Genomic DNA, 26,175 nt, shown 5'->3' on the forward strand with positions numbered 1-26,175 from the left:
CAACATTCAGAAAACTAAGATCATGGCATCCAGTCCCATCACTTTATGGCAAATGGATGGGGAAACAGTGGAAACAGTGTCAGACTTTATTTTTCGGGGCTCCAAAATCACTGCCGATGGTGACTGTAGCCATGAAATTAAAAGAAGCTTGCTCCTTGGAAGAAAAGCTATGACCAACCTAGACAGCATATTAAAAAGCAGAGACATTACTTTGCCAACAAGGGTCCATCTAGTCAAAGCTATGGTTTTTCCAGTAGTCATGTATGGATATGAGATTTGGACTATAAAGAAAGCTGAGCACTGAAGAATTGATGCTTTTGAACTGTGGTGTTGGAGAAGACTCTTGAAAGTCCCTTGGACTGCAAGGAGATCCAACCAGTCAGTCCTAAAGTAAATTAATCCTGAATATTCATTGGAAAGACTGATGCTGAAACAGAAGCTTCCATACCTTGACCACCTGATGTGAAGAACTGACTCATTTGAAAAGACCCTGATGCTGGAAAAGATTGAAAGTAGGAGGAGAAGGGGATGATAGGGGATGAGATGGTTGGATGGCATCACTGACTCAATGGACATGAGTTTGAGCAGGCTCTGGGAGTTGGTGTTGGACCGGGAATCCTGGTGTGCTACAGTCCATGGGGTTACAAATAGTCAAACACAACTGAGTGACTGAACTGAACTGAATTTCTGTAGTAGCAATAAATAATTGGTAACCAGATTTTTAAAAAATATTTATTTATTTATATTTGGCTTCACCAGGTCTTAGTTGCAGCACAAGGGATCTTGATCTTCATTGCAGCCTGCAGACTCCTAGTTGTGGCACTCGGGATCTAGTTCCATGACCTGGGATTGAACCCAGGCCCCTGACATTGGGAGCAAGGAGTCTTAGCCACTGGACCACCAGGGAAATCCCATTAACCAGATTTTTTTAAATACCGTTTACAATAGCTCCAAAAGAATGTAAAAGGTATAAATCTAATAAAACATATACAGGATCAACATGATGAAAAATTCAAAATAATGAAAAAAAATTAAGAAAAATCTAAATAAATGGAAAGAGAAACCATGGTCATAGGTTGAAATATTCAACATAAAAATTATGTCAGTTCTCTCTAAATTAGTCTATGCATGTGTGTGCCAAGTTACTTCAGTCATATCTGACTCTTCATGAAGCTATGGACTGTAGCCCTCCAAGCTCCTCTGTCCATGGAATTCTCCAGGTAAGAAGACTAAAGTGGGTTCCATGCCCTCCTCCAGGGGGTCTTCTGGACCCAAGGATTGAACCAGTGTCTCACATCTCCTGCATTGATAGGCATGTTCTCTACCACCTGGAGAGCCCCAAATTAGTGTATGCTGCTGCTGCTAAGTCGCTTCAGTCATGTCAGACCCTGTGCGACCCCAGGGACGGCAGCCCACCAGGCTCTGCCATCCCTGGGATTCTCCAGGCTGGAGTGGGTTGCTGTTTCCTTCCCCAATGCATGAAAATGAAAAGTGAAAGTGAAGTCGCTTAGTCGTGTCCGACTCTTAGCGACCCCATAGACTGCAGCCTACCAGGCTCCTCCATCCATGGGGTTTTCCAGGCAAGAGTACTGGAGTGGGTTGCCATTGCCTTCTCCGAAATTAGTCTATAGATCAATGTAATTCCAACCAAGATCTCAGGAAGAATTTTTGATGATATAAATGTGATTCTTCGGAATTCACTGCCAGTCTAGTGGTTAGAACTCTATGTTTTCACTACCAAGGGCTCAGATTCAGTCCCTGGTTGAGGAACTAAGATCCCACAGGCTACGAGCCCTAGCCAAAAAAAAAGTGATTCTAAAATTTATATGGAAGAACAAAGGAACTGGAATATTTTGTAATTTTTTAGAAAAAGGAAAATTAATTTGGAGAAATAATACTATCCAATTTTATGACTTACTGTAAAGCAAAAGTTACTAAGACAATGGAGTATTGACAAGAAATAGGCATGGGTATTGGCAAATGAAAGATCAGTGGAAAAGAGTATTCAAAATTATACCCATACAACTATAGCCAAATAATTTGGGCAAGGATAAAAAGGTTATTCAAACATGAAAGAACTGTCATTTCAATAAACAGAATAACTGGATATCCATAGGGAAGAAAAATGAACTTTGATCTAAACTTACCACTTTACACAAATGTTAACTCAAAGTGCATCACAGATCTAAATGTAAAACGTAAAACTTCGAAAGAAAATATGGAAAAAATCATGTTGACCTGGGATTATGCGAAGAGTTCTTAGACATGACACCAAAAGCGTGATTCACAAAGAGAAAAAGGGACGGCAATAAAACTTTTGTCCTATGAAAGACACTGTTAAAGAATGAAAAGACTACAGATTGGGAGAAAATATTTTCAAATCACTTATCTGACAAAGGACTTATATCCAGAATGTATTAAAAAAAAACACTTAAAACTCAACACTAAGAAAACAAATTAACCCAATTAAGAATGGGGAAAAACTTGAACAGACATTTCACTAAGTTGGCAAATAAGTGCATGAAAAATTTTCAACTTTTATCAGCCAACTCTGATGAGACAACATTATGCATAGAGTTCTAGTTTCTCCATATCCTCAGCAGCACTTGGTATTATTGTTTCCTTTTTTATTATTATTATAAAATGAAAAAAAGAGACAAATAGGAAGAATACTAAGTGCTAGTAAGAAGGCAGAACAACTAAAATTCTCATGTATTGCTATTGAAAATGTAAAAGGCACATAGCGGAAAATAGCTGGGCAGTTTCTTCCAAAGTTACACAAGCACTTGTCGCATGGTTCAGCAGTTCCAGCACTAAATATTTACCCAAGTGAACTGAAAACTGACTTTTACATAAAAAGTTGCATAATAACGTTTATAGTAGCTTTACTTATAATTGCCCAAGCAGAAAATAACCTACATGCCCTTCAGTAGTGACTAGATCCTGCTGCTGCTAAGTCGCTTCAGTCGTGTCTGACTCTGTGCGACCCCATAGACGGCAGCCCACGAGGCTCCTCTGTCCCTGGGATTCTCCAGGCAAGAACACTGGAGTGGGTTGCCATTGCCTTCTCCAATGCAGGAAAGTGAAAAGTGAAAGTGAAGTCGCTGAGTCTTCTCCGACTCTTAGCGACCCCATGGACTGCGGCCAACCAGGCTCCTCCATCCATGGGATTTTCCAGGCAAGAGTACTGGAGTGGGGTGCCATTGCCTTCTCCGAGTGACTAGATCCTAGCTGTAAGAAAAAATAAGTGCTGATTACAAACTCAAATGTCAGAGAGGGTGAGAGAGATGATGTTATTACAAGAAGTAGAACAGGTGACCTCTGTGTCTTACTGGAGAGTATGTGTCTTGTCCAAAGAGCATAGGATCTGATCATGAAGCTCTAGCCAGTTGTTACCAAGTGCAGTTGTCAAGTCTGTAAGTTTTAAGAGAAATGAAAATCCTGTATTTTCATATGACATCTCCCAACTTCAAAATGCTGACAGCTCCTTCAAGGAAAAGAATCATTGTGAGGGGAGAGGGAAAGGAAGGAGACTTTTCATTATAGATTATTTTATAATTTGGACCATGTGAATACCTTACTCAAAAAATAAATGTAAAGTATTAAGAACAAAATATTGGCCAACATTAAAAAATAAATTTTAAATAGTATGTAGATCAAATTCTGCCTATAAGTGACCAGTTTGCCAAATTGGCACAAAGGAATTGCCATCAAGAGGAGACGGTAAGCCTTCTAGCACAGAAGGTAGACTAATAGTCTGAGTAACTATCCAGAACCTCATAGAAGGGACTCTTGCATTGAGTAGAAGGTTGCAAAGCTTATCCCCTTACGTGGTGACAAGTGAGGCAGAGCCAAAAGGGAAATCATTTGCGGATGAAAACCAATCTCAGATTACAGGCACATAAAGCAAGGCTCCTATCCACCCATAACTACACAGAACTCAGCAGCCCCTGCTCTGGTCAATAGGAGGGATCTACACAGGTGTGGCTGGTCTACACAGGTAAGGGTCTACACAGGTAGACCTTTAGTGCTATTTTGAATTTGGTGAAAACTCCCCTTTACCCAGAAAGATTTACCCCATATGTATTGTGTCTGATGTCTCGAATTTCTTCATGTTAGACAAAACCTGTTCCCCAAATTTTCTTTCAAAATAAATGATACTTGAGGTGGAGGTGGGACTGGGTGTGTGCTGCAATGTCCTAGTTAAGAGTCTAATGACACAACTGGCCACTAGCTTCTACAGGCGATCGATTAATGGGTGGTTTTCCTCCCAGACTTCAAAGAAGGATAGGTGCTGCTGCTGCTGCTGCTGCTGCTAAGTCGCTTCAGTCGTGTCCGACTCTGTGCGACCCCATAGACGGCAGCCCACCAGGCTCCCCGTCCCTTGGATTCTCCAGGCAAGGACACTGGAGTGGGTTGCCATTTCCTTCTCCAATGCATGAAAGTGAAAAGTGAAAGTGAAGTCGCTTAGTCCTGCCTGACTCTTAGAGACCCCATGGACTGCAGCCCACCAGGCTCCTCCGTCCATGGGATTTTTCAGGCAAGAGTACTGGAGTGGGGTGCCATTGCCTTCTCCAAGGACAGGTGCTACTTGGTAGGAAAGGAGTGAGTGTTGGGTTGAGACAGAGATGCTGACAAGATGGAGGGATCACAGAAAACAAGCTTAACCTACTGTATACATACACATGCACACACACACCTACATACACACGCACACTCACACACCACCATACACGCTACCACATAGCTATGCAGTCAGACTCTAGGGCTTCAGTTCTGGGAATCCACCCTAGGGCCTCCCAACCTGACAGCCTTCCCCCAGCAAGGAACTCTCTCTTAAGCCCTCCCACTTCCCTTCTAAGTCCTGACTCCTGGTAGAAACTATTGGAAAATTTCAGGCAAAACAAATGATGGCTAATATTTCTGCAGTAAATAACCAGGTTGGATTACAGCTTAAACTGCTGGTATTCACAATACCTGGCAGCCGTTGAATCTGTAGGTCATGAACACCCAAGGTCTGCAGGTTTGTCACAGATGTGATATGCTGCTCGTCTTCTAGGGTAAGGGGACTGGCTTCCACTATGAGGGAATGAATGTTCTTACAGGTGCTGAGGACTGAACTGAGGCTTCCAGCCATTCCGACACATCTCTTAATGTGCAACCTGAGGCTTGTAGCTGAGCTGAATATTTTCTCCAGATATTTGATATCTTTCTTACTCAACTTGCAGAAATCCCGGAGTGTGACATCCAAGGTCTTAAACTCCTGCTTCCAGTTGAAGAACAAAGACACAGCTCTGCTGGGAATGTAGGTTCCTGAGAACTCTTGATCCTGGTTCCCGCTTATGTCTCTCACAGCCCCCCCATAGAAGTCCAGTTTAACGAAGTCAAGAGCACTTGCACAGTTAGGCAAGTCTTCAAAGAAGTCAAATAAGTAGTCAGGGATATTCTCTGAGTTGATATATAAGCTTTTACCGCGAAAGAAATCTTCAAATTCTTTGCTCAGGCTAGATGTGGATATACTCTCATGGAATAAGTTGATTCCACACTCTGTAAAGGAATTGATGTTTATGGCTTTCAGAATTTCTTGCACAGTGGTGCTTTTCATATTTTGCATAGATTCCTGCCTCCAGAGAGGCCTCTTGGTGACGGAAAGTCCAAGGAGACTGCCATGTTGATACACTGATGACAAGTGTTTCAGAACAGTCCGGGTGGCTTCAGCAGATGAGCCGCACGTGTACAGGAGCAAGTTGCTGTACTTGGATGTAATGTCTGAAATGGAAACCATTTTCTGCAGGTGACCATTCCCCTTGGTTACCTCCGCTGGTTCTCCAGACGTCAGTAAACTGCTGAGTCTGCGTCCTGCTGTGTACTCCTGGAATGACTGATGAAAGAATTTATACTTTGGCTTGAACCGTTGCGCTGTGTATTTACAGAGGAGTCCTGTTGTCAGCAGGACATCCTCGTTCACATTGGACAAGTCGTCTGGTTCGAAATCAAACCTGCGGGAGAACACACCCTCCAGAGCTAGGTCTCCACAGTGGTCCAAGCTCTGAGTGACTTCACTCGGAGCCAGCCCTTTACGTTTGTGCCTGTTTTTATTTATTAGCAGATCGTAGAAGGTGCAGAACAGTGTGGTTTGTGTGTGAGAGTGGAACTCACTTTTCCCCATCTGAATTGCACAAGTGATGACCACAAAGAGAGGGGTCTTCATCAGATTCCTCAGGCACCTGGATTTCTGAATTTGGAGCAACAAGCCTTCAGCGAACTCCTTTCTCAGCACTTCCTGGATGAGAGCCTGGGCACTGCTCTCAGTCATATCCCCCACCTCAGCAATCAGTGCCCCAAACTGCCGGATGTGCCTCAGGCTCTCTGTGGTGGTGGTGACGATAACCATATTCTTGAAGCGGTGGTTTTCCTTTATCAGGGCTTCAATTTCTGGGCAGTTCTGGGCCTTGAATTCATTGTAGCCATCAAGCAGAAAAAGAACTCTTTGCCGTAACTTCAGCAGCCTGGCCATGAAAGTCTGCTTACTGATCACATCAGGTATATCCAGGAGTTGGTCAGACAGGGTTTCGAAGAGTCCACCCTGGGCCCTGCTCAGACGAAGAAAGAAGACTAATTTGAACTTGGTGAGAGCCTGGCACTCTCCAGAGGCCCAGAGCATGGCGATTCGCTGCAGCAGAGTGGACTTCCCTTTGCCCGATTCCCCTTCGATGATGCAGGGGCTCTGAAGAGTGTCCAGCAGGCCACTCAGGGTCAGCTGCTCCAGGCGGTGATGGTGTTGATCCTTCTTCCATAGCACCGGTTCTGTGAAGGTGCTTTTCAAATTAAACATGATGTCAATATCTTCACCCAGGGGATAGAAGTTGAGAAAAGATGGGCTCTGATAGAAGTACTTTAATTCCTGAGCCAAATCATCTAAGTCTTCTTCTGACATCTGATGAAAAAGACCTGTTAGAGAAGAGGTGAGGTTAAAAAGGACCCGGTTCTGTGTCTCCTCAGAACTTAGCGTTCAGGAGGAGGAAGGAAAGGGTGGTGCTGAGAATCTGACTTTAATTTCCTTCCCCAGTTCTGGACTGGCAGAAAGGGTTCCAGATATTTACTCCTGCTTTTCCCTGTTACCCTTTACCCTCATTCCCCTTCTGTTTCTTCATTTCCACCACCAAACTTTGTAGCAGCTGATTGGAAAGGAGAGGAGCCAGTGTTTGGGATAAGGAAAGTACATGAGTCTAGTGGGGAAATGGCTTAGAATGATGGCCTGGGGTGACGCCCAGCAAATCAAAAATTAACCTTGATTAATATTTCATGAAAAGCAGAATCATGCTGCTTTAGTCAGTCAGGCTCTCTTTAGCATGGAGCTTGGATCAGAGTAGGTAGTCATGGGGCCACTTATCCAAAGATGGTCCTCGTCAGATTGAGGAATGTTGAAAACTACTACTGCATTGACTCCTCTTTTTTAGGGGTGTGGGCACTTGGCATGATGGATCTTAGTTCCCTGACCAGGGATTGAACCTGTGCCCCCTGCAGTGGAAGTGTGGAGTCTTAACCACTGAACTGCCAGGTGAGTCCCTGCTTTGACTACTTAAGTACCTTCATTATCCAGTTTGATTCTGAAGTCAGACTATGCTAAATCATTTATTCCCTGACCTTGGAGTTTCTTATTTGGCTTCACCATCAAGTAATCTAGTGGGAGTGTTTTTCTTTTTCCTGAGAGTGTCTGAGCTTTTCCTGAATGTGACCAAAGCTCACAGCCCAGGAATATGAAAAGGGAGGAGAGCAGAGGCTCTGTCATGGGGATTATGGATCTTCTTCATGGTTTATTCTATTTGTAGAACATATAAAAGCAAACTGATACTTACTTAGTCCATGCAATTCCTGAAACAGAGGATAGTTCCACTTTTCAAGGGATTTAAGAAAGAGGTTACAGGCTTCTGAACCCTTCTTCAAAATCATGTGAATGACCCCTCTCGCAGCGTCCTGCTCAAACTTCTCGCCGCAAATGACATTTACTTCTTCGTAATTCATAACATTCCATACAAATAGCTCATCCAAAATTTGCTTTATCACAGTCATTCCCATCCTTTGAATGAGAACTTGACTGTTCTCCTTTATGAAATTCACTGAGGGAGTAAGAGGAAATACACATATTTATTCATTTATACAAAATATGTATACTAGCATCATGTTGCCAGAGCATTAGGGTCATTCGTCCACCCACCACCACCTCCTTTGGACCTATCTTGAATTATGGGAATACTGAATGCTTGAATTCCAGGCCTTCAAGCAGAGCTCTGTAAAGCCCTTCATTCCTAACATCAGAGTCCTTGGTGAACAAGGTGTTTTATTCTCTGATAACAAAGTAAAGTGAGTAATCTTGTCCGTGCTGTACAAGAGTAAGGTCAGAGGGGCAAGATGTTGGGCTTTCAAACAAGGAGACTGGCATACATCTGCCAGTTGCTACCGTCTGTGTAACCTTGAGAAAGTGAAAGTGTTAGTTGCTCAGTCAAGTCTGACTCTTTGTGACCTCATGGACTGTAGCCCGCCAGGCTCCTCTGTCCATGGAATTCTCCAGGCAAGAATACTGGAGTGGGTTGCCATTTCTTTTTCCGGGGAATCTTCCCAACCCAGGTTTCCTGCATTGGCAGACAGATTCTTTACCATCTGAGCCAACAGGGAAGCCTTGGCAAGTTGCTAAGCCTCTCTGAGCCTGTTTCAGTGCTGTGCTGCTAACCATTGAAAACACTGCCTCTCTGAGGGTAAAGGCCCAAATTCATATATAACACATACCAATGTGCACATTATAATATTTCCACTGTGGCCAATTTCAAGCTAACAATGGGTGTCAGCTGGCTAGCATAAAGCATAAACATTCAGCAATCAGGTCTCATAAAACAGTAAGAACCAGTATACCATTGGTTCCTTATCTGTACAATGGAGTTGAAAAGTTACTTATGAAGTTGTAGTGAGAATTCATGTATAGTATTTCATAGAAAGTAATAGCTCAATAAATGTTAGCTACTATTGTTAGCCATTATTCTGTTGCCACCACTCAAAGGAGTAGCACATTTTATCTGAGGTGAAATTTGGTGTTTTCTGAAGAGTATCACTGCAAAACTCTCATCTCTCATGGTGAGGTTCTCTGGAAAAGCTGTCTCATGTCTGATTTGCCAAGATCTAACTCCCCCAGGCAGTCCCTGCCAGCTCTGAGAAATGTCTCTCTGGTGTCGTACTCTCAGACATTGTCTGCATTACTTTTCTCCCGGGCTAGGCTGCTCCTGCTTTTCAAATCTTTCTTGACAAATCCACATGGATATCTGCTCCCAAACACCCCAAGGCCTCTCTGATCTGAACTGCATCGTCAGGTGCTCAGACCCCCAGAGTCCCATCCAAGGTCCCCCTTGTCTCTGTCGCTGATCCCTACTGCTAACTTCAGCTGGAATGTCACCACATTGGCTATTGAGCAGTTGAAGTGTGGCTTGTGTGACTGTGTGACTGGATTTTAAATTTTATTTAATTTTTGTTTATTTAAATTCACATTTTAAATAGACACGTATGGCTACTTGCTACTAACTACATTGGACAGCATACTCTAGACATGGTCATCACGGTGGAAAGAATTACATTTTGGTTGCCACTTAGATCTACACAATGTTAGAGCAGGTGATGGCAGGGAACCAATATTTTAAAACCATCACTCTTTGTGGCTTATCTGTGGTTCTGCCATTTATCACAGGCCACCATATTTATAACTGAATTCTCCAAATCACAGAATATATGATGGGAATTCCATATATAACTGATCAAAGGAAGGTATAAATTGATTTTTCTATTCAATACCACCCATATTTGAAAGCACACTATGTAACCAGGCAGGTTTGATTTTTAGTATACTTACTTTTTCTGAATAAAACCTTCCCAGCTTTCTGTATCTAAAAGACAATATTATTTCCAAATGGAGAAATCCAATAATGACTCCAATATTATCCTCTTCTTTCTGTAAAATGGCTCCTCATTCTGTAAAACTAACAAGACAGAAACTATCAGGAGGCAACCCTTGTCACTGTCCTTTTTTTCCACACCAAGAAGAACACGGATTACATAATATTTGACATCTGTTTTTTTCATCTACTGAAGTTTTTGAGACCTTTCTGTACCAGTTAAGTATTAAACTGCTTCATTTTTTTTTTAAGATTTTTTGATGTGGACCATTTTTATAGTCTTTACTGAATTTGTTACAACACTGTTTCTGTTTTATGTTTTGGTTCTTTGGCCGAGGCATATGGGGTCTTAGCTCCCTGACCAGTGCTTGAACCCACACTCCCTGCACTGGAAGGCAAAATCTTAACCGCTGGATCTCCAGGGGAGTCCCAAAACTGCCTCGTTTTAAAAATCAATCTCATTGACATATGCTTTACAAGCAATAAAATATAAGGAACTTTCACAAATGTACACACCAAAGTTAATTTTACCCCAGTCAAGATTTAGAAAATTCCCATCAGTGCAGAAAGTTCCCTTGTGCCTCTTTATAGTCCCCATCAAAGCAACCACTGATCTGATTTCTTTAACTATAAATTACTTTTGCCCATTCTAGCACGTGTGTGTGTGTATAGTGGGAATTCCTAATAATGTACTTTCACAGCCTTGAGAAATTTCACAGAAATAGCACCTGGAAAAACAGCATATATTAAGAAACTGTGTTAATGATTATCTTTCATGTTTTTCTTAGAATAATCGTCTTGTTACAAACCCTAAGACCAGACCCAGAAGGGAGTATGACTGGGATTGTGAAAGCATGGACCTTGGAACACCAGGTCAGAGTCAGGCATGAACGCTGCCTGCTGCTACTGCTGCTAAGTCACTTCAGTCGTGTCCGACTCTGTGTGACCCCATAGATGGCAGCCCACCAGGCTTCCCCGTCCCTGGGATTCTCCAGGCAAGAACACTGGAGTGGGTTGCCATTTCCTTCTCCAATGCATGAAAGTGAAAAGTGAAAGTGAAGTCGCTCAGTCCTGTCCGACTCTCAGTGACCCCATGGGCTGCAACCTACCAGGCTCCTCCATCCATGGGATTTTCCAGGCAAGAGTACTGGAGTGGGGTGCCATTGCCTTCACCGTGAACGCTGCCTACACACTTGCTAATTGTCCAAGACTAGCTGAGACGGGGAAGGCCCGGGGTGGGAAAACAAGGAGATCTGGACTATGTCAGTGTAGTGTCTTGAGAAAGATAAGATCAAAGAAAGTCTTGTAGTCTGCAATTAGGAATAAAACCTGGACTCAGAGTGGACTCTGCACCTCAGTCCAATAGAGGCTGCAGGTCCCTTGACTCATTGCACTGGATTTCGTGTTCTGTCTTCATTCTCATCGCTTGCTACCGGACCATTAGGGCAACATGTGTGCTCAGTTGTGTCCAACTCTTTGCGACCCTATGGACTGTAGCCCACCTATGTCCTCTGTCTGTAGAATTTTCCAGGCAAGAATACTAGAATGGGTGGCCATTTCCTCCTCCAGGGGATCTTCCCAACCCAAGGTTGGAACCCACATCTCCTGAGTCTCCTGCATTGGCAGGCAGACTCTTTTACCACTGAGCCACCTGGGAACCTCCTGCCTGTTCTGGAAGTTCATATAAATGGACAAATGTAGTGTTACTCTTGTGTCTGGCTCCTTTCACTTACTATTGTGCTGTTAAATTTTGCCTTATTGTTTGCAGATGTTGATAGTTCAGTCCTTTTTAAATGGCTGAGTGGTATTTCACTGTTGGAAAAGTTCCATTTACCTATTAGTTCTGTTGATAGACATTTGGTTTGTTTCCAGTTTTTCGCTGTCATGAATGAAGCTTCTATGCACATTCATGGACAAGTATCTTTATAAACATATGTTTCTATTTCCATAAAATATGGAAAATAAAAAATATGATTAGTACAATGGTTTGCCTTTTATTCTTCTGCATCTTTTGAAGAGCAAAACATTTTTATTTTTATGAAGCCCAACTTACTAATTTTTTCTTCTTTGATTCATGTTTTTTGTGTCCTATCAACAAAATCATTCTCATACTGAGCTACAAAGATTTTCTCCTATTTTCTTCTAGAGGTTTTGTAAGTTTAGATTTTATTTGGGTCCCATTCATTTATTTGTCTGCTTATTTTTGGCTGCATTGGGTCTTCTTTGGTCCTCCTAGGCTTTCCCTTATTTTAACAAGTGGAGGCTGCGCTCTAGCTGTAATCCATGGGCTTCTTGGTGCAGTGGCTTCTCTTACTGCAGCACGTGGGCTCCAGAGCTTGTGGGCTCAGTAGTTGTGGTGCGTGGGCTTCGTTGCTCCACAGCACGTGTGATTTTATTTCCTGGACCAGGGATTGAACCTGTGTCTCCTACACTGGCAGACAGACTCTTAACTGCTAGACCACCAGGGAAATCCCCACTGATGCATTGTGAGATAATTTTCTTGGTTATGATGTGAGATAAGGAGTTGAGTTTCACTTTTTTTCCATTGGGGTATACAATGTTTCCATCATGACTGGTTGAGAAGAATATTTTTTACCCATTGAATTTGTGAATCTATTTCTGGACTCTATTCTGTTCCACTGATTTATGTCTGTCTTTATGCCAATATCACACTGTCTTGATTACTGTATCCTTATAGTAACTCTCGAAATCAGGTAGTGTAAATTCTTCAATTTTTCTCTTTTTGAGAATTGTTTGCATTCCCATATTTATTTTATTTTGTTTTGTTTTATTTTTACCGTCCAAGTTAAGGCAGTTTATTACATAGCAAAAGCAATCAGAACAGAGAAACAGGAAATGATGGCGAACATTAATAGTGATGCAGCTCCTAAAGCACCTAAGGCCTAGAATCAAACCTCCTGTTTTCCAAGTTGTGGGTGCTATGGGGTGTCGCAGTTCAACCCTTCTGCCTACATTTAGAGTTCCCTCTCTTCAGAGCCTGGTTTATTTCAGTTCTCTGCTGTTTCTTGTGTAACTTCTAGATCAAGAAAGTGTGAATAAGCTTTATATAAACACTTAAAATTTATTTCCTGGAAGCTCACCAGGCCAGACTTGTGAATCCTCCCTAGTCTGTGTAGTAGAAAACAAGTTATATAATTTCTATTTCTCAGGGCAGAAAGAGCTATGCAAGACACAGAACACTGGGACTGATGCCTGAAACCTTGGAATCATATTTTATTTATTTTTAAATATTATAATTTTATTGGAGTATAGTTCATTTTCAATGTTGTGTTAGTTTCAGGTCTACAGCTAAGTGATCCAGTTATACATATACACATATTCATTCTTTTTTAGATTCTTTCCTCATACAGTTTATCATAGAATATTGAGTAGAACCTACTGTGCTATGCGGTAGGTCCTTGTTGGTTATCTATCTTACATATAGTAGTGCGTGAATGTTTGGGACTTCCCTGGTGGTTCAGACAGTAAAGAATCGGCCTGCAATGTGGGAGACCTGAGTTTGATCCCTGGGTTGGGAAGGTCACTGGTGTGTATGTTCATCTCAAGCTCCTAATTTGTCCCTCCCTGCTAACCGGACATTTCCCTTTTGGAACCATAAGTTTGTTGTCATTATCTGTAAGTCTGTTTCTGCTTTGTAAATAAGTTCATTTGTATCTCTTTTAAAAAAATTAGATTCCACATATGGGTGGTATCTTATGATATTTGTCTTCTCTGTCTAACTTATTTCAATTTCTCTGATAATCTCTAGATCCATTCATACTGCTTCAAATGACATCATTTCATTCTTTATGGCTGAATAATATTCCTAGGTTTAAGCAAACTAAATGTCCATCAACAGAGGAATGGATGGAGAAGTTGTAGTATATATACACAATGGAATATTACTCAGACATAAAAAAGAATGAAATTATGCTATTTGCTGCAACATGGACAGATTTAGAGATTATCTTGTCCCAAGGAAAGGAAGGAAGCTACTGTCATAAGCTACAATACTTCTGAAATTTGAGGACATGATGTTAACTGAAATAAACTAGTCATAAAAAATGCAAACTGTGTGTTTTAACTTACATGAAATGTCGAGAGTAGCCAAAACATTCATAGAAACAGGAAGTAGAATGGTGGTTGCCAGGAAATGTTGGGAGAATGGAAATGGGGCATTCTTGCTTAATGGAGACAATTTCAGTTTTGCAATATGCAAAAGTTCTGGAGATTCTACCACAGTGTGAATATACATAACTGCTACTGAACTGTACACTTAAAACTGCTTAAGATAGGGCAGTTCCCTGGCGGTCCAGTGGTCAAGACTCTGCTTCCACTGCAGAGGCATTGGTTCCAGGAACTAAGACCCTACAATCCATATGGTGTGGCCAAAAAATAAATAAAATAAAATCCAATGTCTATTTTTAAAAAATGGTTAAGATGGTAGATATCATGATACATGTATTTTGCCACATTAAATTAAAAAAAAGAAAATTGTCACTGAGTTTCCTTTTTGCCATTACTATCATTAATCCTGTCATATGACTATTATTAAAAATTAAATTATATAAAGGAGGGAGGCGTCTGAAATGATTTGTTTAAATGTCAAATATGTGACGAACACCCAGCTAAGATACAAATAGTCATGCTCTTAGGGCCAAACTTTTCATCACTGGACAAATAAACGAAATTAAAATGGAGCTTCCTAGATGACTCATGTATGGGACACCAGAGAACTGGACCCCAGTGCACCGGTGTGAGGTGCCAAGCATCTGCGGCTTTCAGAGGCAAGAGAAGCAAGAAAAGCTGTCAAAGGATGAAAGAGTGTCCTTGAGGACAATTTTTCAAACTGCTGAACTCATTAGCAGGTCATGATATCAACTGAGGGCAGGCAGACAGGTTGAAAACCACACTCACAGAAAACTAACCAATCTAATCACATGGACCACAGCCTTGTCTAACTCAATGAAACTATGAGCCATGCCATGTAGGGCTACCCAAGATGGATGGGTCATGGTGGAGAGTTCTGACAAAACGTGGTCCACTGGAGAAGGGAATGGCAAACCTTCAGTATTCTTGCCTTGAGAACCCCATGAACAGTACGAAAAGGCAAAAAGACAGGACAGTGAAAGATGAACTCCCCAGGTTGGTAGGTGCCCAATATGCTACTGGAGATCAGTGGAGAAAAAACTCCAGAAAGAATAAAGGGATGGAGCCAAAGCAAAAACAACACCCAGTTGTGGATGTCACTGGTGATGGAAGCAAGGTCCAATGCTGTAAAGAGCAATATTGCATAGGAACCTGGAATGTCAGGTCCATGAATCAAGGCAAATTGGAAGTGTTCAAACAGGAGATGGCAAGAGTGAACATTGACATTTTAGGAATCAGTGAACTTAAATGGACGGGAATGGGTGAATTTAACTCAGATGACCATTATATTTACTACTGTGGGCAGGAATCCCTTAGAAGAAACGGAGTAGCCATCATGGTCAACAAAAGAATCCGAAATGCAGTACTGGGATGCAATCTCAAAAACAACAGAATGATCTCTGTTCATTCCCAAGGCAAACCATTCAATATCACGGTAATCCAAGTCGATGCCCTGATCGGTAATGCTGAAGAAGCTGAAGTTGAATGGTTCTATGAAGACCTACAAGACCTACTAGAACTGACACCCAAAAAAGTTGTCCTTTTCATTATAGGGGACTGGAATGCAAAAGTAGGAAGTCAAGAAACACCTGGAGTAACAGGCAAATTTGGCCTTGGAATATGGAATGAAGCAGGGCAAAGGCTAATAGAATGCTGCCAAGAGAATACACTGATCAGAGCAAACCCCCTCTTCCAACAACACAAGAGAAGACTCTATACATGGACATCACCAGATGGTCAACACTGAAATCAGATTGATTATATTCTTTGCAGCCAAAGATGGAGAAGCTCTATACAGTCAACAAAAACAATACCAGGAGCTGACTGTGCCTCTGATCATGAACTCCTTATTGCCAAATTCAGATTTAAATTGAAGAAAGTAGGGAAAACCCCTAGACCATTTAGATATTACCTCAATCAAATCCCTTACGATTATACAGTGGAAGTGAGAAATAGATTTAAGGGACTACATCTGATAGACTGCCTGATGAACTATGGACGGAGGTTCGTGACATTGTACAGGAGATAGGGATCAATGCATACACAACAAAAAGAAATACAAAAAGGCAAAATGGCTGTCTGAGGAGGCCTTACAAATAGCTGTGAAAAAAGAGAAGCAAAATGCAAAGGGGAAAATGAAAGATATACCTATTTGAATGGAGAGTTCCAAAGAATAGCAAGGAGAGATAAGAAAGCCTTCCTCAGTGATCAATGCAAAGAAATAGAGGAAAACAACAGAAAGGGAAAGACTAGAGATCTCTTCAAGAAAACTAGAGATACCAAGGGAAAATTTCATGCAAAGATGGGATCAATAAAGGACAGAAATGGTATGGACCTAACAGAAGCAGAAGATATTAAGAAGAGGTGGCAAGAATACACAGAAGAACTGTACAAAAAAGATTGACGACCCAGATAATCACGATGGTGGGATCACTCATCTAGAGCCAGACATCCTGGAATGTGCAGTCAAGTGGGCCTTAGGAAGCATCACTAGGAGCAAAGCTAGTGGACATGATGGAATTCCAGTTGAGCTATTCCAAATCCTGAAAGATGATGCTGTGAAAGTGCTGCACTCAATATGCCAGCAAATTTGGAAAACTCAGCAGTGGCCACTGGACTGGAAAAGGTCAATTTTCATTTCAATCCCAAAGAAAGGCAATGCCAAAGAATGCTCAAAACTACCCTACAATTGCACTCATCTCACATGCTAGCGAAAAAATGCTCAAAATTCTCCAAGCAGACTTCAGCAATATGTCAACCGTGAACTTCCAGATGTTCAAGCTGATTTTAGAAAAGGCAGAGGAACCAGAGATCAAACTGCCAACATCCACTGGATCATCGAAAAAGCAAGAGAGTTCCAGAAAAACATCTATTTCTGCTTTATTGACTATGCCAAAGCCTTTGACTGTATGGGTCACAACAAACTGTGGAAAATTCTTAAAGGTATGGGAATAGCAGACCACCTGACCTGCCTCTTGAGAAACCTGTATGCAGGTCAGGAAGCCACAGTTAGAACTGGACATGGAACAACTGACTGGTTCCAAATAGGAAAAGGAGTACGTCAAGGCTGTATATTGTCACCCTGCTTATTTAACTTGTATGCAGAGTACATCATGAGAAATGCTGGGCTGGAAGAAACACAAGCTGGAATCAAGATTTCTGGGAGAAATATCAATAACCTCAGATATGCAGATAAACCCACCCTTATGGCAGAAAGCGAATAGGAACTAAAGAGCCTCTTGATGAAAGTGAAAGAGGAGAGTGAAAAAGTTGGCTTAAAACTCAACATTCAGAAAACTAAGATCATGGTGTCTGGTCCAATCACTTCATGGCAAATAGGTGGGGAAACAGTGGATACAGTAGGAGACTACATTCTTGGGCTCCAACATCACTACAGATGGTGACTGCAGCCATGAAATTAAAAGACGCTTGCTCCTTGCAAAGTTATGACCAACCTAGACAGCATATTAAAAAGCAGAGCCATTACTTTGCCAACAAATGTCCGTCTAGTCAAGGCTATGGTTTTTCCAGTAGTCATGTATGGATGTGAGAATTGGACTATAAAGAAAGCTGAGTGCCGAAGAATTGCTGCTTTTGAACTGTGGTATTGGAGAAGACTTGAGAGACACTTGGACTGCAAGGAGATCCAACCAGTCCATCCTAAAGGAAATCAGTCCTGAATATTCACTGGAAGGACTGATGTTGAAGCTGAAACTCCAACACTTTGACCACCTAATGTGAAGAGCTGACTCATTTGAAAAGACCCTGATGCTGGGAAAGATTGAAGGTGGGAGGAGAAGGGGAAGACAGAGGATGAGATGGTTGGATGGCATCACTGACTCAATGGACATGGGTTTGGGTGGACTCTGGGAGTTGTTGATGGACAGGGAGGCCTGGCCTGCTGTGGTTCATGGGGTTGCAAAGAATTGGACACAACTGAGTGACTGTACTGAACTGATATTTTCTGAAGTGTATTACGGTTAATATAATTTAAAAAGTGAAATAAAATTTAAACTATCAGAATGCTGTAACTATTCTATATTTTTTCGTGAAAGTTTTGTTTTAGTTATTTATATATCCTGGCACTGGGTAGTGATGTCTTACTTATTGTGAATTGAAGTCAATAAAAGTTTGAATGTCAGTAGGGCTTCCATCAGAGAAGGCAATGGCAATCCACTCCAGTACTCTTGCCTGGAAAATCTCATGGACAGAGGAGCCTGGTAGGCTGCAGTCCATGGGGTCCCAAAGAGTCGGACATGACTGAGCGACTTCACTTTCACTTTTCACTTTCATGCATTGGAGAAGGAAATGGCAACCCACTCCAGTGTTCTTGCGTGGAGAATCCCAGGGAAGGGGGAGCCTGGTGGGCTGCTGTCTATGGGGTCGCACAAAGTCGGACATGACTGAAGTGACTTAGCAGCAGCAGCAGCAGCAGGTCTTCCATGGAGGGATATTTAACTACCTGGTGGGGGTAAGTTTTGAATGTTCTTAAATGAAACTAAAGTTACCAGGCTATAAAGGGGAAAGGCAATTTGATCTCTGGTTCCTCTTTCTTTTCTAAAACCAGCTTGAACATCAGGAAGTTCACAGTTCACATATTGCTGAAGCCTGGCTTGGAGAATTTTGAGCATTACTTTACTAGCGTGTGAGATGAGTGCAATTGTGCGGTAGTTTGAGCATTCTTTGGCATTGCCTTTCTTTGGGATTGGAATGAAAATTGACCTTTTCCAGTCCTGTGGCCACTGCTGAGTTTTCCAAATTTGCTGGCATATTGAGTGCAGCACTTTCACAGCATCATCTTTCAGGATTTGGAATAGCTCAACTGGAATTCTATCACCTCCACTAGCTTTGTTTGTAGTGATGCTTTCTAAGGCCCACTTGACTTCACATTCCAGGATGTCTGGCTCTAGGTGCGTGATCACACATCGTGATTATCTTGGTCGTGAAGATCTTTTTTGTACAGTTCTTCTGTGTATTCTTGCCATCTCTTCTTAATATCTTCTGCTTCTGTTAGGTCCATACCATTTCTGTCCTTTATTGATCCCATCTTTGCATGAAATGTTCCCTTGGTATCTCTGATTTTCTTCAAGAGATCTCTAGTCTTTCCCATTCTGTTGTTTTCCTCTATTTCTTTGCATTGATCACTGAAGAAGGCTTTCTTATCTCTTCTTGCTATTCTTTGGAACTCTGCATTCAGATGTTTATATCTTTCCTTTTCTCCTTTGCTTTTCACTTCTCTTCTTTTCACAGCTATGCCAACATCCGCTGGATCGTGGAAAAAGCAAGAGAGTTCCAGAGAAACATCTATTTCTGCTTTATTGACTATGCCAAAGCCTTTGACTGTGTGGATCACAGTAAACTGTGGAAAATTCTGAAAGAGATGGGAGGCATTTCAGACCGCCTGATCTGCCTCTTGAGAAATTTGTATGCAGTTCAGGAAGCAACAGTTAGAACTAGACGTGGAACAACAGACTGGTTCCAAATAGGAAAAGGAGTACATCAAGGCTGTGTATTGTCACCCTGCTTATTTAACTTATATGCAGAGTACATCATGAGAAACGCTGGACTGGAAGAAGCACAAGCTGGAATCAAGATTGCCGGGAGAAATATCAATAACCTCAGATATGCAGATGATACCACCCTTATGGCAGAAAGTGAAGAGGAACTAAAAAGCCTCTTGATGAAAGTGAAAGTGGAGGGAAAAAGTTGGCTTAAAGCTCAACATTTAGAAAACGAAGATCATGGCATCCAGTCCCATCACTTCATGGGAAATAGATGGGGAAACAGTGGAAACAGTGTCAGACTTTATTTCTTTGGGCTCCAAAATCACTGCAGATGGTGACTACAGCCATGAAATTAAAAGACGCTTACTCCTTGGAAGGAAAGTTATGACCAACCTTGATAGCATATTCAAAAGCAGAGACATTACTTTGCCAACAAAGTTTCGTCTAGTCAAGGCTATGGTTTTTCCTGTGGTCATGTATGGATGTGAGAGTTGGACTGTGAAGAAGGCTGAGCACCAAAGAATTGATGCTTTTGAACTGTGGTGTTGGAGAAGACTCTTGAGAGTCCCTTGGACTGCAAGGAGATCCAACCAGTCCATTCTGAAGGAGATCAGCCCTGGGATTTCTTTGGAAGGAATGATGCTAAAGCTGAAACTCCAGTAACTTTGGCCACCTCATGTGAAGAGTTGACTCATTGGAAAAGACTCTGATGCTGGGAGGGATTGGGGGCAAGAGGAGAAGGGGACGACAGAGGATGAGATGGCTGGATGGCATCACTGACTCGATGGACGTGAGTCTGAGTGAACTCCAGGAGTTGGTGATGGACAAGGAGGCCTGGCGTGCTGCGATTCATGGGGTCACAAAGAGTTGGACACGACTGAGCGACTGATCTGAACTGAAAGGGGAAAGGCTATTTCTAGGCAGAAGAAATTGCACAGGGTAAGAGCAATGGGGAAAAGAGCCTGAAAACAAGGATTGGGACAACTCCTGAGTGTGAGCAAGGGCCTATTTTGTATTTTGATGCCTGGATTGAGGTAAATTCCAGCTCTAGCACTGACAGGCTGGGAATCCTCAATCAAGGGATAGTGACTGGTACACAGAAAGGATAACAGCTGCTATAGTTTCTTTCTTCCCTTCCTACACAGCCCTTGGTGGATCAGACTCCCATTGAATGGGTCAGAGTTTAAGTGAGAACAGAAAAAAGAGGAAGAAGATACAGGAAGGAGCCAAGAAGTTCTTTATATTCATATATAAACAGAATAAACTAGACTCAAAGTTAGCCATCCAGTCACCTTGTCTGCAAAAGTGATTAAAACTTTACGTGGATCATCAGGCAGGAATCTCAGCTGATTTTAAAGATGTTAAAAATTCATATTCAATTTGGATACTGGAGAGTCTTCCTACCCACAGAGAAGTCTGTGACTAGATTAGGAAACCTAGTCAGACTGTTGACCTGTTACTTATTTCTCTCAAGAATAAATGCTGCCTGTAGTCCAAAGCTCAGGTCATCCACTCTGTTGCCCACTGGCATAAAGAATAAGACTGTGAGCAGCTGCTCCCTTGGACCCTGACTATAGCTCTGAACACCCCCAGCCCTCACCCTGAAGCAAAATGTCCAGAGAATAATTGAATTACATAGAAGTCCTTTTCCTATATTTGTGCTTTGGAAAATAATATTTAGACTAATTCTAAAAACACGTATTTTCTTCAAAATGGTTACATGAGTTCTTTAGAGAACTGAATTTCCTCAGGACCCATAAAACTCATGTCTATGGAGCATTCTACAGTTTATGGATAAAATTAGAAATAAGCTGTTAGGACTTCCGTGGTGGTACAGTGAATTGAAATCTGCCTGCTAATACAGGAGACATGGGTTCGATCCCTGATCCAGGAACATTCCACATGCCGTAGAGCAACTAAGCCACAACTATTGAGCCTGTGCTCCAGAGCCCGGGAGCCACAACTACGGAGCCCATGTGCTTCAGCTACTGAAGCCTGAGAGCCGCAGAGCCTGTGCTCTACAAGAGAAGCCATAGCAATGAGAAGCCCATGTACCGCAACTGGAGAGTAGCCCCCACTCACCACAAATAGGGAAAAGCCCACGCAGCGGCGAAGACCCAGCACAGTCATAAACAAATAAATAAAATTAAACAGGAAAGCAGTTGGGACAGAGATGACCAGTGGGTATTATCTGTCTCCCTTTTGAGCAAAAAGGTTGTAGTCTAGAATGTACTTAGATCTCCAGTAGACTCCAGAAATCTCACAGATTACTGTTGCTGTTAACGTTATGGGCTTAATTGTGTTCACCCCACCCCCCTGAAATCCATATGTTGAAGCTCTAATCTTCCTGGTGTCCTTATAAGAAGAGTAGATTTGGACACACAAAGAGACCTGAGAGATGCATGCCCCAAGGAGAGATCATGGGAGGACACGGGGAGAAGGAAGCCATCTGCAAGTTAAGAGAGCAGCCTTAGAAGACAGACCTGCCAACATTCTGTCTACCTTGGACTTCCAACCTCCAGGATTGTGAGAAAATAACTTTCTGTTGTTTAAGTCACCCAGTCTGTGGTATTTAGTTATGGCAGCCAGAGCAGGCTAACACAATTAGTATTATAGAAGGTCGCTGAACTGTTAAGAGAACAGTGGCAGGAAGTGGGGTCGTATCCCATCTTTAGACAATTCTTTAGACAATCATTGCATAATCTGCAGCAAGTCACTTGACGTCTGTCTGCATTTTCCACCTCTCTCCTCCAGGGTCGTAAGGATTAACTGAGATAAAGTCTGTAAAGACCCTATCAATAACAGGGGTCCTCCAAGCATCCTTCACTTCTCTGTCTAGATAGCAGCTTTCTCCTAATTCAGGGGAGTGGATGGACTGAGCAGTGCCCCCACGGCTTTTCAGCTCTGAACTTTTGCAACTGTAACAGAAGTCTCATGAATGAGAGTAAGTTTCATATCTATAAAGCCCCAAAGTATTTTTACAGTCCTTCCCCTCACTGTGTCTCACAGTAAACACAGATGCACCCCTCTGACTTAACGTTAGTTTAAACCTCAGTTTTGAAAAACTGGATGAAACCCCAGCAGACCAGACTCCTGACTCCTAAAGTCTCCCGGCTTGCAAATCCAACCAGTCATGCAACACTGCACTCTTTAGAGTTAAGGCTTCATACCCACCAGAAGCAAACTTTACATGAATGTAAATCCAAATGTCAATATTTGGTTCCAAAACCCACTTAATACCCCATTCTCTGTCCCCACAGTACCTGGCTGAGCAATCCGGTTGCCCTCTTCTTGATGGATCAAAAGACACTTTTAAAATAAAAGTTTCTCATCGTGTGGCTAAAAATGAAAATAAAATTTGTTTTCATTTTCTTTCTGTTTCATCACAAAATCCAGTATTCTTGTAGGTCCGAAGTCTCTCCACTCCCGGCAGGGGATTGTAAGGGAAGGGCAAACACTGACAAGTTCCTCTTTTTCTTCAAAGCATCGTAATAATGGTTTGGACACAGTATGAACTTCCAGTTCAAAAAGAGAAGATGAGTGTAAGTACAAGTGAAATGAGCTTAAAAGATGCAAATCTGGAAATTCACATCAGGAAAGGAATTACTCATTTTTTCCCTGTTTATTCACAAAATGTGAGTCCTGTTGCTGTTAGTTTATCATTCTATAGCTTAAAATGAAAATAACGTGTTTTGAACATTTAATGTATATTAATTTTATTGTTAACCAAGACAGAAAGCAAGAGAAATGAAATGAGCTGATTTAGTTAGTTAAAGTTTGTTGCTACCACAGCCAAAGTCATACTTATCATCTATACCTTGGGTCCCAGAGTGCGTGTGTGCTAAGTCGCTTCAGTTGTGTCCAACTCTGTGTGACCCAATGAACTGCAGCCTGCCAGGCTCCTCTATCCATAGGATTCTCCAGGCAAGAATACTGGAGTAGGTTGCTATGCCCATCTTCAGGGGATCTTCCTGACCCAGGGATCGAACCCGTGTCTCTTATGTCTCCTGCATTGGCAGGTGGCTTCTTTGCCACCAGCGCCACCTGAGAAGCCCTCGGATTCCAGGAGACTTTAGCAAATGCATACTTTCTGTCACCAGAGTCCTGAGCAAGATTAACACAGAGCAAATGGACCACCACCGTTGATCCGTCCCATGATGGTATTCAGGGCATCCTCCTGACTTTGAAGAGTCACTGGCTCCTGCTTGCACATACACATTAAGAGCTTGTAAGCACAAGCTCCAGGAATCAGGTTTACACCAGGCTTCAGTAATGGAGACGTTTCCCCCAGCAGTTGTCTTTAGAATGCCGTTATTGCATAATGTTTCCCCTACCTTGGCACAATCAGGAACTTTTTATGTTACAAAACTTATTTCAAAAAGAGCTTTCTGACATTAACTTATCTGATATAGAGGGACACTGAAGTTTTACCCTAAATAAATTCAACATTCTTGGTTTTCTATGGGATTAACAAGTGTTTCCCAACTTATGAGAAGGGTTTCTCTGAAGTGAGACCAGGAGCTGTGCTATCAGCCTGGATTTTTGAACTTTTAATTAAATCCATATGTAAATGTATGTTCACAGAGAAAAACTATAAAGATAGGCACCAACAATATAAACAGTACTTATCTCTTGGGGATAATTTTAAATTTTCTTCTTTTGTTTACCCATATATTCTGATTTTCTGTAACAAACACCTATTACTTTTATAACAAACGATGTAAAACAGGATGGAAAGAGGGAATGTGGAAATGTGATTATAATGGGCCATCCAAATATTAATGTATCAAGTCTTAATCCCTGGAATTGGTAAATGTTGTATCTTTGTAGATATGGTTAAGGCTCTTGAGATGGGGGCATAACCCTGGATCTGGGTAAGCACTAAATGCAATAAAAAAAAAAGTGTCCACATAAAAGAGAGGCAGAAGGAGATTCAAAACAGAAAAGGAAAGGACAATGTGACCATGGAGACAGTGATTGGACCGGCTGTGAGTCAAGGAATGCTGGCAGCCACCTGAAGCTAGAGGAGGCAAAAAATGGATTTTCTTCTAGAGCCTCTGGAGGGAGTGTGGTCCTGCTGACAACTTGGTATCCACCCAGTGATGCCGACTTGGGACATCTGGCCTCCAGAGTGTGAGAGAATAAATTTCTGTTGTTTTGAGCCACCTAGCCTGTGTTATTTTGTTACAGCAGCTACAGGAGACTAATGCTGTAGTGTGTCATGGTAAAATGACAAAATGATATCCCCCTTCATTCAAGCACATCCTCCATATGGCCTCATCACTTTGCTTTGCAAACAGATTTGCAGTCAGGTGTTTTCAATACATTTAGAATGGATGCTCTGCTGTGCTCACTCAGCTGTGTTCAACTCTTTGTGACCCCGTGGACTGTAGCCTGCCAGCCTCTTCTGTCCATGGAATTTTCCAGGCAAGAATACTAGAGTGGGTTGCCATTTCCTATTCCAGGGGATCATCCCAGCCCAGAGATCAAACCCGCATCTCTTGCATCTCCTACACTGGCAGATAAATTCTTTGCTGTTGTGCCACCTGGGAAGCTCAGCTTTAGAATGGATAATGTACTAGAAATTTTGACATCCTGAAGAAGTTCCAAGAGCTATGTCCCTCGCCCTTTTACTTTTCTTCCCAGTCTCTTCCCAACCTATACTCGTCCGGGGAGTGTGGCAAAATGGAAATGCCCAGGGATCTGGAGCTAAGACCTAAATTCAAGTGTGGGTTTCATCTTGCTTCTTAGCAGGAAAATGGTGGCTAGCCAGCCTGCTCCAGGACTTTTTGAACATCATCTGAACTACTGTATCTGAAAATACCACCTGCGTGCTATTCTGTGACTTTAAACATTTATAGATACTCATGCCTTTTACTCTCAGTATAATGGAAAAGGAGAGGAAAAGTCACAATACTTTTCTCCCTGGGGGCCTGCAACTCATAATTCTAATTGTTCTAGAATTTTGCTAGTCTTCTGGCCCAGAAAATCAGTGGCAGGGGAAGTTACTGGGCTAATTCATGTTTGGTAACTTCCTTGTATGCCTTAAAAAGGAGAGTCAAAACTTCTTGACTAACTCCTTTAGGAAGTAGGGGTATATTGTGTCTATTATTCTCTGTTTTATATATATACATAAAATATTTTTTAAAAATCTATAATTCCCCATCCTTACTCCTTACAGTTGGCCTAATAATTCAGATACACTAATATAAGAGAGGCTTTAGTGAGAGAAACTAAATGTGGAAGGACTGATTGTTGATTTTCAAGGCAACTGAAATCCTCTCCTAAAATTAACATTTGAAATAGCTGGAGATATTTTGCAAGAAGAAAAAAACACCTTAAGGAGGTAATGATAGCTGTGTTCAGATGCCCACAGGGACGTGGCCTAGGGAAGAGGGAGCAGGTCTCAGATGTTTATGACAAATAAATGCTGTTTACAAGAAATCAGAATCTCATTCAAAATGCCAAGAAGCCTAAAGATACTTCTTTAAGGTAATGTACTTCTTTGGGGTAATTGGTGATTATCTTTTACTCTCCTTGAATTTTAAAATACCCTTCCAATAATTGGACAGTTTCCCAAATTA

At 41.9% G+C, this 26,175-nt stretch overlaps 1 protein-coding gene and 1 long non-coding RNA gene across 5 annotated transcripts in view; one reads left to right on the forward strand and one right to left on the reverse strand.

The window, feature by feature from the left end:
• Positions 1-22,942, reverse strand: part of NLRC4 (NLR family CARD domain containing 4) — a 54,357-nt gene extending 31,415 nt beyond the window's left edge. For 2 of the 3 annotated variants that reach the window (XM_010809868.4, XM_005212521.5), the window contains exons 1-4: positions 22,855-22,942; positions 9,896-10,022; positions 7,860-8,120; positions 4,978-6,951 (exon numbers count right to left, since the gene is read on the reverse strand). In XM_010809868.4, the coding sequence (XP_010808170.2) occupies positions 4,978-6,951; positions 7,860-8,120; position 9,896 (2,236 nt within the window). In that variant the 5' untranslated portion in view covers positions 9,897-10,022; positions 22,855-22,942. 3 annotated transcript variants of the gene reach the window in all.
• On the forward strand, positions 6,892-24,752 carry LOC132346551 (uncharacterized). 2 transcript variants are annotated; one of them, XR_009496383.1, is made up of 3 exons: positions 6,892-6,965; positions 7,461-7,561; positions 19,338-24,752. It is a non-coding gene; the product is annotated as an uncharacterized lncRNA (long non-coding RNA). The 2 variants fall into 2 exon arrangements; XR_009496382.1 differs by lacking the exon at positions 19,338-24,752 and adding an exon at positions 10,727-18,523.
• The last annotated feature ends 1,423 nt before the right edge of the window (positions 24,753-26,175 follow it).

Source organism: Bos taurus, chromosome 11 (assembly GCF_002263795.3).
Source record: "Bos taurus isolate L1 Dominette 01449 registration number 42190680 breed Hereford chromosome 11, ARS-UCD2.0, whole genome shotgun sequence".
Lineage (NCBI taxonomy): Eukaryota > Metazoa > Chordata > Mammalia > Artiodactyla > Bovidae > Bos > Bos taurus.